The 13944-nt window shown below is 26.4% G+C and overlaps 1 protein-coding gene across 1 annotated transcript; it reads left to right on the top strand.

The window, feature by feature from the left end:
- Window positions 1-8205: 8205 nt before the first annotated feature.
- Window positions 8206-12012, top strand: LOC136092290 (uncharacterized). The gene is made up of 3 exons (XM_065820162.1): window positions 8206-8416; window positions 10552-10804; window positions 11357-12012. The coding sequence occupies exons 1-3, from the start codon at window positions 8258-8260 to the stop codon at window positions 11626-11628; spliced, it is 684 nt and encodes a 227-aa protein (XP_065676234.1). The 5' UTR covers window positions 8206-8257; the 3' UTR covers window positions 11629-12012.
- Window positions 12013-13944: the final 1932 nt, after the last annotated feature.

Raw genomic sequence — 13944 nt, 5'->3', positions numbered from 1 at the left:
ATTGAGTTAACAGGTTCAATTTTTTTGCCACTTAATCTAAAGTTCATATGTTTATAGATTTTTGTTTTATTTGATTTAAAGATAATAAGTTCAGTTTTGTTAGAGTTTAAAAAAAGTTTGTTGGAGCGAAGCCACTGAACTAGATTGGCAAGATCATGGTTAATGTGTTTGTTAATTTTTTTTAAGGATTTATTAATTAGCATTAGGTTAGTGTCATCAGCAAAGTGGTAAACAGTAGCAAACTTAATGGACGTATGAAGATCATTAATATAAAGAATGAAAAGCAGTGGTCCCAATACTGAACCCTGTGGAACACCATTAGAACATTTTACAAGGGTAGATTTTGAGTCATTAATAGCAACAAATTGTGTTCTATTGTTTAAGTACGAAATAAACCATTTAAGGGGTACGCCTCTGATCCCATAATATTCTAATTTTTTTAACAAAATTGAATGATCTACTGTATCGAACGCTTTCTGTAAATCGACAAATACACCGCATGCAAAATATTTGTCATCGATTGCTTTTCTAATCAGTTCAGTCATTTCAATGAGAGCATGAGTTGTGGAGTGATTGGCACGAAATCCATACTGATGGGTGTAAAAACATTTAAATTTTTCAAGAAAAGCATAAAGCCTAATATGCATTGCCTTCTCAAATAGTTTACCTATATTAGAAAGCAAGGAGATGGGTCGATAATTTGTGAAATCTAGTAAAGAGCCTTTTTTAAATATTGGAATAACTTTGGCAACTTTAAAAATATCTGGGAAAATACCACTTTTAAATGAGTTATTTATAACAGTACAGAGAGGCTTTGAAATAATGTGTGGGACTAGTTTAAGGAGGAATGTAGGTACGCTATTAGGACCAAGACTTTTTTCAGTTTTGAGCTTGTTTGTAATGAGACCAGATATTTCATTTTCAGTAACAGGATTAATAAAAAACGATTTAGCATTTGGAATGTTAAGAAAGTCACTAAATACGCGTTTTGGGGGTATGGCTTTGCTAAGTAGTTTGTTATGTATAGTGCTAAAAAAATTGTTAAATATATTAGATACGGCAGTGTGATCAGTGATAAGATTTTCGTTCAATTTAAGTTTAAAAGATGTATTGTGTGTAGAAGGTCTAATATTAATGATTTCTTTTATTCCCTTCCAGGTGTTTTTAACACTATTCAGATTATTATTAAAATACGTAATATAGTATGTTTTTTTGCTAAATTTTAATAAATTGGAAATTTTGTTTCTATAAAATTTAAATTTTGTAAATAATTCATTTTTCTTATAAATATTTTTTGATTTTATAAACTTTTTATAAAGTTTGTTTTTAACTGAGATAGATTTAAGTATTCCATACGTTATCCAAGGTTTTGATTTTAGTTTAATTTGTTGGTTGGTTAGTATTTTGTAAGGAGCATGTCGGTCTAAGATTTCATCAAATGTTTTTAAAATAAAAACCATAGACTTATTAACATCATCATCTTTTTTAATAGAGAGTTCCCAATTGATATTAGAAATTTCTTCAATAAATAAACTTTTATTAAATTTTTTGAAGCATCGTCTGTAAGTTTTTACTTTTTTGGGGTGTTTGGGTATGCCAGGAATGCAAATAAATTGTGCCATGTGGTCTGAAATTGAAATCGTAAGGTTACCTGAGTATTGATCAGTTGAATGAAAGTTTGTGAATATGTTGTCAATCAGCGTTTTAGATGTAGCCGTTATGCGTGATGGTAAAATTATAGAAGGGCTTAGTGAGTAAGAAGTTAAAGAATCAAGATATCTAGAAACAGGGTTAGATTCATTGTGACTTAATAGATCCATATTAAAATCACCCATTAAAAAGATCTTTTTTTTTTCGTTACTTAGCTTTTCAAGTAGAGGAGTTAAGTGGGAAGAAGTAAACTCATGTTGATTCATTGAGGGATGACGATAAATGCAGCCAATTATTATGTTTGATTCACAAGGTTTTTCGATTTCAACAAAAATAGACTCTAAATATTTAGATGAGTAAATCATAAGATCATTGCGAACTACGTAGTTTAAATTTGAGCGTAAGTATAAAAGTGCTCCTCCTTTTTTAGCCTCAGTAGGACAATGCTCAATATTAAACCCGTTTATGTATATATCAGTTATATTTGTATCGTTTATATATAAATTAGATTCTGTAATACCTATTGCTAAGGGAAAATTATTAAGAGAGCTGATAAGACTACAGAGTTCGTCAATGTGGAATGGTAGAGAAGCGATGTTAAGATGAATATATAGTTCCGAATTGGGGAGCATAGTTTTATTGAGATCAATAACGTCATAGTATTTGCAATTAACAGAACTGGGAAATTTATTTAGATCTTTAAAGATCTTTTTATGATTACTTGGAGTCTCAAAAGAGTTTAATGAACTAGTAGGTATATTCTTACATAATAATGTTGATTTAAGCTCCAAGTTGGAAATCGAGCTGAACGCCATACTCTTAGATAAACAACTATGACAATAAAAATCTGACGAGTCATTTGAAAGAAGATTATAAGAGTACCCATTAATATGAGTACACTTTGCATGGACCCATGAGTTACACAGATCACATTGGATGGCTCTTTGATTATCAGTTATATTTTTATGACAAGTATTGCAGAGAGATTTGAATGCCATAATCTTTAGAAAAAATATTTTTATGTATATGCAGTATTAACTAATTAAAGTGACTAAAGTGTAAAATAGAGGTTTGAAAAATAAATGCAAAGTAAAAGACTAAATTTAATAATTTAAAACTTGGGTAACCGTTAGCGTGAGTAATCGAAAATGATTTTTAAAACAATACAAAAAAATAAGAAAAAAAGATTCACATTAAAGGTAATTAAAAGCTAACTTTTATAAAATTAAACAATCAAAATAAATTAAAATTAGACAAACCACAAACTAGTGTTAAAAGTAACTATGACAACAATAAATATCGAATATAAAAAAACTAATACTATAATAATATCTAGTATATTAATAATATAAACTAATAATAATATAACTACTGTTAACTGTTACTAATAATAATATTATCAACAAAGATACTAGAACAATAACAAATAAAAATAAGTCAATAATAAATAAGTTTATAAAAATATAATATTAAAAATAAATGTAATATATTAAATAACTAGGTATCAAACGAGGACTAATAATAAATACAATTAACTATGAATAAATAAAATAATGTGAGAAAATAAATAATAACATAATGACTGAAAAATAATAACTAATGAATTATAATCATGATTACAAGTTATATCGTAAAGAAAAAAGAAAATTATCTAAAACAAAAAATAAAGAAATAATAAAAAATAAAAAATCTTCTAACACTACTTTTTCTTCTTTCTTTTTAATTGATTATTAAATTCTTCTTATCTTTTTCTTCTTTTTATTTGTTTACTTTACTTTTCGTTCTTATGTTTATCATATTCTTTTATTTTATATATCATTATTCTTTTATTTAATCGATAACCAATTTAATATATCATGTTTTCAAAGTAAAAAAAAAAATTCTCATGTTCAAGTTTTCGTCAAAACTTTTTTTTCTCTCTCATTTTTTATTATAAATTTTTTTTCAAGCTCAAAAAAAAGGTAATTAAAGAGCATGAAAATTACTTATTGTTTTTAGTTATTTATTTTTGCTGTTTAAATATATAAATAAAATAGATATTATAAAACAAATACAAGTGGCCGGGGCAAAAAGAAGACACAATTTATCTTATCGCTTAGCTCTGAGATTACAAAAAATAAATCATAAAAATTTACAGACTGCAATGACAATAAACGATAAAAAGGTTTTCCTTTTTAAAAAAAAAGAAATACATAATTAAACAACCGAGCAACAACAAAATATGTAATAAAATATATAAAAAGTATCAAGATTAAAACTACAAACCATTAAACCTATTACAGTTTATTGAGTAAATATTTTGATTTAGAGCCACAAAAAAAAGTGTTCATTAAAATCAGTTAAAATAATAACAAAAAAAAATACAAAAAATCAAACAAAAAGATTAGTTTTTAATTAAGATTAATTATTTTTTTTAATTATTAAAAGTTTTTTTTATAAAACTTGAACTTTTTCATATAAAAAAAATAATTTAATTGATATTTTAAATAACTTAATAAGATTGTAATAGTTGGAAGAAAACTTTAATGATTGAAGGCATTAACGAAAAGTAAAACGGAACTGCATGACCCATTGCATGACCCATGCTGCAGGTCATCGATAAACTGCTTGATTTTTTCTGAGTTTATCTGGGTAATACTGATAAATCTTTGTTAACCAGGTTTACACAAGGTTATCAAGGGTAGACTAGGTTAACAAGTGAAGACTAGGTTAACAAGTGTACACTAGGTTAACAAGTGTACACTGGGTTAAAAAGTGTGCACTTCATTCTTGTGAAACTCTAAAGAATTCAAGTGTGCACTTGAATTCTTTAGAGTTTCAAGGGTTTTAAGGTTATGAGTTTAAATTTTACTCCATACTTTTGATCTTCTAATTGAGATTAAAAACTCAGTTGCAACAAAAAAATTTTCAGCCTGAATATAAGTGGTGTTTGAATATCAGGTTATGTAGAGTAGAGCGGGGCTAGTTGAGGATAGGGGTAAGTTGGGCAGTTAAAATATTTCAAAAACTACGCATCTCACGGCAAAACATCTAATGGATGAAAGTTAGGGAATTAAAATGTTAACACAATCTGCAACAGAAGATTGCCGGAAAGCATTTGGGTAAGATATACAGGCTTTTTTTTATTTTGGACCAAAAAAAAGAAAAAAAGTTATTAATATTTTTTTTTTTGGATGCTTATAAATTTTTTTTATCTGTCATCACTTAAGTGTTGATATTTTACCAGACTTTTGATTAAAATTAGCTGTTTTTCCCTAAGTATACTCTTTAAAACCTAACTAATGCGTCACTTTGTCTAGTAGGGGTAAGTTGAGCAGCTTTGAAAAAAACATAAAACCGAACTATCAAACTCAAAGAATCAACTTTGATAAGAAATAATTTAGTGGTACATTATTTATATATATTTTTAAAATTATCAATTTTTAAATTGAGCTTGAAAGTTTAAGAAAATGAAAAAACTTCAAAGTTGTAAAAAAATGATTGTTTGCTTAACTTACCACGCTGTGACAGTTTGAGCAGCTCCGCAAACTTTAGTAAGTATCTTCTCAAAAAAATTAAAAACTATACTTTTTTCTCAACAAAATTTTAGGGTGTCAAATTATCTTTCAAATATTGAAAAAATTATGTAAAAACCGACGCACCGTTCATGAGGTCTGTTAAATTTAGTAAAAACTGCTCAACTAGCCCGATCTACCCAATTTATGCTAATTTATTTTGGATAACAAGTTAAAAATGTCAAAAGTTATACTTTCATTAACTTCGACCATAAAAATTAATAGTTGATAAATGTTTAGTTGGTAAACAGTATATCTAGCTTTATAAACAGTTCTTGGGAATAAGCAAAACAATTTACTTTGGATATTATTCTAACAGCGCGTTTTTGTTTACTAAATTGTTTTTTAATTCTGTTTTGATTTGCACCAAACTATGTTTGAATAGTTCAGGTAGCAATGGACTTAAGAGAAATATAACATTTTAAAACAAACTCAATTTAGTAAGGGCTTATATTTTTAAAAGAAGCCAATATTTTTCGATTTTATTTTCAAGATAATGCATATGATTTATCCAAGTTACATTTTCGTCAAGAACACGCTTAAAAATTTCAACAAGTGTTCTCTGTTTATAGCGTGACAGCCAATACAAAGTACTGTAAGTTTTATAGAAATTTTATTGCGTCCGTGAAAGCGATAGAAAAATTTTAATAAGCAATTTATTAGCACTAAACCATTCTCTAAGTTTTAGGAGCTCTGTGTTAACATAATTTAACAATATTTTCATATCGTGATGAACATAAAATAAAATTTGTGTCATCAGCAAAAATAATGTTATCTATAGTCTTAACAGATTTGATTAAAGCATAAATATAAATTAAAAATAAAAGTGGTTCTAAGATTAATACTTGGGGTACCCCACAAGTTATATTCATATTTTCCGTTTCTTCACAACTGAACAAATATACTGCTTTCTAATTGATAAATAGTTTTGAAATCATTAAATGTTTGAATGTTTAATCCCATTTTCTTGTTTTTTAAGAGAATATAATGATCATCAGTGCAAAATGTTTCGTTCATTAGAGTTAAATCAGTTCTTTTTAATCAAATCAATTGTTTCTTTTTTACCCATGCACTTTAGAGTATAAAAAAAGCAAATCATCTTATTTGAAGTCAGGTTCAATCAACCGAATTTTTTAGGATAATGAGACCCTTTATTATGATTAATAAAGCTTCTTCAGTTGAATAAACGCATTATTCCCAAAATATTTGTTTAAATAACAACTTATTATTTTGAGATCAGTGCGTTTATTTAATTTATGAAGAAGTAAATAAAAAGTTTTTTTTATCATTTATTAATCCTATTATATCGAATTAATTTAAAAAATTAGAACAAAACAACTGATCCATATATTTAAGATCCATATAATATTGATTAGATCGATCAAGCGACTTATTTTATTATAGGTTTTGTAGACGGGTTGAGTCGTTTACTTTATGAAGCGCATGAGCACATAACGACAGACAAAGCGTTGTCAAGTTTTAATATTAAAAAAATATATATTCAAAATATAATAACAACAAAAAAATCTGTTTATTTTTTGAGCAAAGTAGATGTCTCCTGTAGTTAGTATAACTGGCATTATTAGTTTTCAAATGTACGTTTAGGATGCTGCTTGAGATGCGTAATCTAATAAAAAGTTTGTCATAAATTATATATATATATATATATATATATATATATATATATATATATATATATATATATATATATATATATATATATATATATATATATATATATATATATATATATATATATATATATATATATATATATATATATATATATATATATATATATATATATATATATATATATATATATATATATATATATATATATATATATATATATATATATATATATATATATATATATATATGTTTATAAGTATTTGAATATTCTAAAATAACATCAACATATATGATATTTTAATAGTATTAAGCTTTAATAATACTATTAAAAATAGGTTGATGTTATTTTACAATAGTATTAATAAATTATTTTCAATTTTCACTAATCATAAAATAAAATCTAATTTGCAACACTAATGTATTGCAAATTGTAATTAGATTTTAACTACAATTTTTTAGTTCAATCTAAACCACAAATTTTAATAGATCTTAACTACAAATATGCAGCTTAGTTCTTTACATAAAACCTAATATTATTAACACACCTTATTGTTAATACTTTTAACACTAATAATAATCAATAATAGTAATTATAATAATAAAACATTAATACTATTAACAATAAGGCTATGTTAATAATATTAGGTTTTATGTAAAGAATCTAATGATTAATATGCAACACATAAGTGTTGCATATAAATAATTAATTTTATTTTATAATTAGTGAAGACTGAGAATAGTTCTTTTACTTTAAGATTAGTGAAAAATAAAAATAATTCTTTAGCATTGATTAATAATTAATTAAAAGTAACTTATAATATATATATATATATATATATATATATATATATATATATATATATATATATATATATATATATATATATATATATATATATATATATATATATATATATATATATATATAATTATACCATTGTGGCGAACATCTAAAGGTTTTTTTTTAACTTTTCATACATTAAAAAAAAAAGTTTATTAAACCTTGTTTTTTATAATCTAGTCCTTTACACCACATGTTTTAAATATATTTTTTTTCCTTAACAATTTGTTTTACAATTTTAAAACCATTTCTTTTTTTGTCCTTTAAATCTAACCAAATTTAAGTTTTTAATTTACTCAAAAATATTTCTTTTTTTATACAAATTTTCTATAATGTTACAATCAACTAGTTTGTGTTATAAGCTTCACATTGCAGTAGCATACTGTGGTGGGTTGCTTGGGAGCTAAAACGCCATTTTTTTTCAATTTAACAATTTTAATAAAATACTAATATTCAACAGTGCTTTACTTTTTATAAATAAAAATGTCTTAATTTTAAAAAATACCATAACATAATCATTGAATATAAATTAATAAATATTCATTTTATTTTTACAACAATAAATTGGAGAACTGTCATGGCAGTTTTAATTGTGCTAACAAATTGGAGTGAACTTGGAGATACAGGCAAAAAAACAGGTTGGTATTTACCTGAAGTTGCACATCCATATCATGTTTTTAAAACCTCTGGTCTATCAATAACATTTGCCAGTCCAAATGGTGGGTCAACTCCAATGGTAAGGCTAATGATGCATTAAATTTCATTATAAACTTTAATTTTTTAATGTTAGTTTTTAATATTTTAAAATACAAAAAGTTTGATAAACTTTGTAATTAAATGTGTTTAGTGTTTATATGTTTATAAGAAAAATCTAATAGTTGTCTAATAACACAAAAAAAAAACTTTTTTTCTGTTGCATAAGATATTTAAACTGATTTTTATGTATTTTTAAACGCTGAATCCAAGTATAAGGTCTGTTTTTGTTGGCAAGCTCTAGTTTTTTGTAATAAGCAATTTTTTTTTTTTTTTAATTATTTTTTTCATAGGTATTTTTATTCAATAGTTATAAAAAAAAGGAACCATGTCATTGTTTTTATTAGATCAAATATATAATATGATGGCTTCTTTAAATCGACATAAGTGCAAGCATAATCTTAATTCATTAAGTTATATCTGTGGTTGCTATGCACTTGTTGGACAAAGACGAAACATTGCTAATTTTGTAAAACTAACTTATAAATCATATTTTAATATTAAACTTGGCAACCAAGACAAAAAGTGGGCTCCAAGTACTGTGCGCCATATTTGTAAAGAAAGTCTTCGAGATTAGACAAAAGTAAAAAGAAAGAATTTACCTTTTGTAGTCCCCATGGTTTAGAGGAACCACTAAACCACATTGACGACTGCTATTTTTGTCTTGTTAATACTACTGGTAATGGCAAAATAAAGAGGCAAAAAATAGCTTATCCCAACATTCCTTCTGCTGTTAGACCAATTCAACATTCTAAAGAGATTCCATTTCCAATTTTTAAAGGTTTATTTTTGTCAGAAGACGAGGAAAGTATGTCTGCTACAGAAACAGAAGAATTTTTACCAGATTTGGAAGACTTCTCATCTAATGCTAAACAATTCAATTTGCCTCAGTGTTTTAGTCAGTTAGAACTGAATGACTTAGTTTGTGATATAGGACTTTCTAAGTAAGAAGCAGAAGTATTAGCATCACGTTTAAAGGAAAAAAACCTACTTGATAGTTTTGCAAAAGTTTCTTACTTTAGCACGAGAGATGAAAACTTTGTTCTCTTTTTTTCAGAAGTCAATTTATTTGTTTACTGTCATGATATTTCTTCAGGTCTCCTATTACAATTAGGTATTCCTGTATATAATCCAACAGAATGGAGACTTTTTATCGATAGGTCAAAGCGAAACCTCAAATGCGTCATATTGCACAATGGAAATATTTTTGGTTCTGTACCAATTGGTCATTCTGTTTATTTGCGAGAAATTTACGATGACACTAAAATGGTGCTTAACTTGATTAAATATCACGAATATAACTGGATTATTTGTGTAGATCTAAAAATGGCTAACTTTCTACTTGGTCAGCAGAAGGGTTTTACAAAATTTCCATGTTATCTCTGTATGTGGGATAGTCGAGCAACAAATCAACACTGGATACAAAAATGAAACAATTTCTTAAAGCACTGAAAACTGATAGTGATTGCTTTCAGTATTTAGTTTCATCATTACCAGGTTTGTCAATAGAGGGGAAAAAAACAGGAGTTTTTAATGGGCCACAAATTCGCTATCTTATAAAAGGTAAAGAATTCATTAAAACAATGAGTATCAAAGAAAACGGCTTGGTTGTCATTTGTGGCTGTTGTAAAAAATTTTCTTGAAAATAAAAAAAGCAGAAAACTGTGCAGATTTAGTTGATGAAATGTTAGAAGCCTTTTGTGATCTTGGATGCAAAATGAGTATAAAACTTCATTACAAAAATAGTCATCTTGACCAGTTTCCTGAAAATCTTGGAGATGTGAGTGTAGAGCAAGAAGAGCGATTTCATTGAGATCTTAAGATAATCGAAGATCGTTACCAAGGACGATGGGACATACATATGATGGCAGACTACTGTTTGGGCATCAAGCGAGAAGACTCAGGAAAAGTTTATAAAAGAAAGAGCAACAAGCAAAAGTTTCTTCCTGATTAAAAAGTTTTAATTAAACAATATAATCTGCAATTTTTTTTAAAACTAAAGTAAAACATGATTTTGTTATTAATCAATAAAAAGTTGATTATTTTGCTAGGACTTTATTTATAGGAAGATATTTATAAATTATAAATATTTATAAATTATAAATATTTGATTTGTAGGATCCTAGTGGTTATGAAGCATTCAAAGAAGATCCTATATGCAAAGAATTTTTAGAAGATCAAAGTATTTCTGAACAACTAAATTCAACCATGTCACTAAGTGATGTTAATTCTGCATTGTACAATGTGATCTTTTATGTTGGTGGTCATGGTCCTATGTTTGATATACCAGATTGTGAAGCTTCTAACACATTAGTTGCAAAGATCTATGAGTCAGGAGGAATAGCATCTGCTGTTTGCCATGGAACTGTTGGTGAGATAAATTTGTCTTTTAAAATCTTCTTTTTTTTTTTCATCAAATTTAACTATAAATTGTTTAACTATAAACTATAAAATGTTTTTCAATTTGAAATCACGAAATCCTAGAATATTTTTTACACTTAGAAGTAATAACTTTAGAACAACTTTTCTTCATTTTTTTTTTTTTTAATCAATGCTTTGATTTTTTTTTCCTGTTTTGGTGACTCTTCACCGGGTTTAACTTATACTTATATATATATATATATATATATATATATATATATATATATATATATATATATATATATATATATATATATATATATATATATATATGTAATATATATATATATATATATATATATATATATATATATATATATATATATATATATATATATATATGTAATATATGTAAATATATATATATATATATATATATATATATATATATATATATAGAGAGAGAGAGAGAGAGAGAGAGAGAGAGAGAGAGAGTAAGAGTTTATTTCAAGACGGGATATGGGCAATTTTCTTGAATATTAAAGTTCTTATTATGTTTTAGGTCTTTTAAACGTTAAACTCTCCAACGGTAGTTATTTAGTTAGTGGTCACAATATTACTTCATTTACAAACGAAGAAGAAAACGCTGTTAATTTGATGGATGCAATGCCTTTTGCACTTCAAACCAAATTAGAAGATCATGGAGCAAACTTTCATGCTGCTGCCGTTTTTACTAAAAATGTACAGGTATCTGAACGCATTGTAACCGGACAAAATCCTGCATCAGCTACTGGCACAGCTGAAGCTGTTGTAAAGATATTGAATGAAATGTAATTTTTAAATCTGCAAAGGATAAATAAAATTTTTTGATAATTCTTTAATTTGTTAAAGTATTTTGAACATAGTCATGATTTCTAGGGAAATTGCTGTTTCTTTTCTTTTATTAATTTTAATTGATTTATAAATTAATTTATAAAAAGTTTCAGATCGAGGAAATTCTTGCGCGAAAACTTTTCTATCTTTCTGTCTTCATTTATTCTTATTATTTATTCAATTATTTTTTTGATAACAAATTTGATTCGATAAATTTATCACAGCACAACAAATAAAATAGCTTTTGTAAAATTGTTGTTGTTTTTTTTGTAAATTTGTTTTTCATTTGTTGATCTTTATAATTTCACGAAAACGTTAAAATTTAACAACAATTTTTTGATTTGATGTATTTGTTTTCTTGAGTATTTTTTTAATAAATGGTGCCATGTTGTTTAGTAAGGAAAAACCCATTCGTTTACCCTTTAATATTAAATATAAATTACGTATTCAACTTTTAATAAAATGTTTTTCATCTGCTGCTTCAGGGAAGGCAAGGATTTGAGACCTATAAATAATGACCTATAAAATAAAATATATAAAAGTAAATAATAAAAAAAAAGACTGCTCAAACCTTATCAATACTATAGTCTAGAAAAATTATTCAGCTAATAACTCAGACTTTCCCACGGTGCTTTGCTTATAATGCAGAAAAAAACTTGCTGGGTCTGACCCATACTTCACTATGCGACCGTGTTATGAAAGTAAAATATACTTTCTAATATATAATGTAGTTTAATTAAAACTTAGTTACTTTATTAGTGCGACCGTGGCGCAGTGGTTAGAGCGCTTGTTTTAGAAGCAGGAGATCCAGGTTCGAAATGAACTCTGGACATATTTTCACGACACGGTAAGGAAGAAGGCGTGAACTTCCTAGTTTAATGCACTTCCGCGGTGCTCTGTGACAACACCGTTAGGTCTTCTTGGGGCACTTAAATAACAATATTTGAAAAAAAAAAAAGTTTCAGCTACTATATTTACTAGAAATACGCTATGAAATTTAGACTCGGAATATCAGAGGGAGAATATATGAATGTTTTATATGTAAAAATGAGTGCAAATCAAAATAAAATTGACCCCTATTGTTAAATGTGTTTCGGTAAAACTTGTTTATAAAGGCACCAAAGACGTTTAAAATATGCCTGTAAAAATACTTATATGCCCAGATTGCTATGTTCAGGTGTCACAAGGAAATTTACATCCATGTAGTTAAAAAAGACAAAAGAATTTGACGGATATTGCAAGATCAACATCCTCTACATCGCAAGGAAAAGTTCTATCCAGTTAAAAAAATAATAAAATCCCAAATAAATTGAGAAAGTGCGAAAGTTAAGAGCTCAACGATTTCAAGGGTTCAAGTGCAGACAAAACTATTATACTGGCCATTTTGTATTCATTGAACGAAAAATACCATAATCTGCTAATAATATTAAATTATATTAGTAGATAAACTAAACATTTCTTTCTTAAATTACACGGTATCTGAAGATCTAAAGGTTTTGCTTCAAACGGTTGGAAAACAAGCAAGACAAAATCAAGGTTTTGCATGATCTCATCTTCTAACTTTCAAAAAGCTGATCAATATTCTTTAGAACTTTTGTGCAGATTAAACGGCCAATGGGTATCTGATGATGCAAAATTAAAAAATCCAATAATGTACACTACTGTTGTTCAACCCCCATTATTAACAGGGGACAAAAATAAAAAAATAAAAGAGTTTCTAAATATATAAATAAATACTTACTTATACAATGTTACAACAGTTTCTGCAAGTTAAAACTTTCATAAATTACCACGAATATTCATCAAATAGACTATAGTTTATTTTGTACATTTTATATTCTGTACGCTTAGGTTACTGAACCAAACAAGGTCTTAAATCCATTTACCAGGATTTCAATTAGTTTTAGTCTATGAGAAAAGTTGGAAAGCACAGTCCAATCTATTCTGAAGCGCTAAAAAACGCAGTTGTTGCTTACAACTACAAACACTTTTAAAGTAGCTTTACAAAGACTTTTAAAGTAGATTTGCAGGGAGCTTGTAAAAAGTACGATATTAACCTCCTATGAACAATCATTTAACAAAATTTTTTGACAAACGATAGATGATATGTGACATGCAAAATATAAATAATAATCTAACCATATAGACCATAACATTTTTTTTTTGACGATAAAGTAATTGTAGCTAACCCTATTGGACTACTAACAGCCAATGTGATTTTTCCCTAGGCCCCCAGTTAAAAAAAATTTTATTTTACACTTTTAGAATAAGGAAGAG

Source organism: Hydra vulgaris, chromosome 15 (genome assembly GCF_038396675.1).
Source record: "Hydra vulgaris chromosome 15, alternate assembly HydraT2T_AEP".
In the NCBI taxonomy this organism is placed as follows: Eukaryota; Metazoa; Cnidaria; class Hydrozoa; order Anthoathecata; family Hydridae; genus Hydra; species Hydra vulgaris.
Note: the sequence above shows the minus strand (reverse complement) of the source record. Positions and strands in the feature narration are given on the sequence as shown.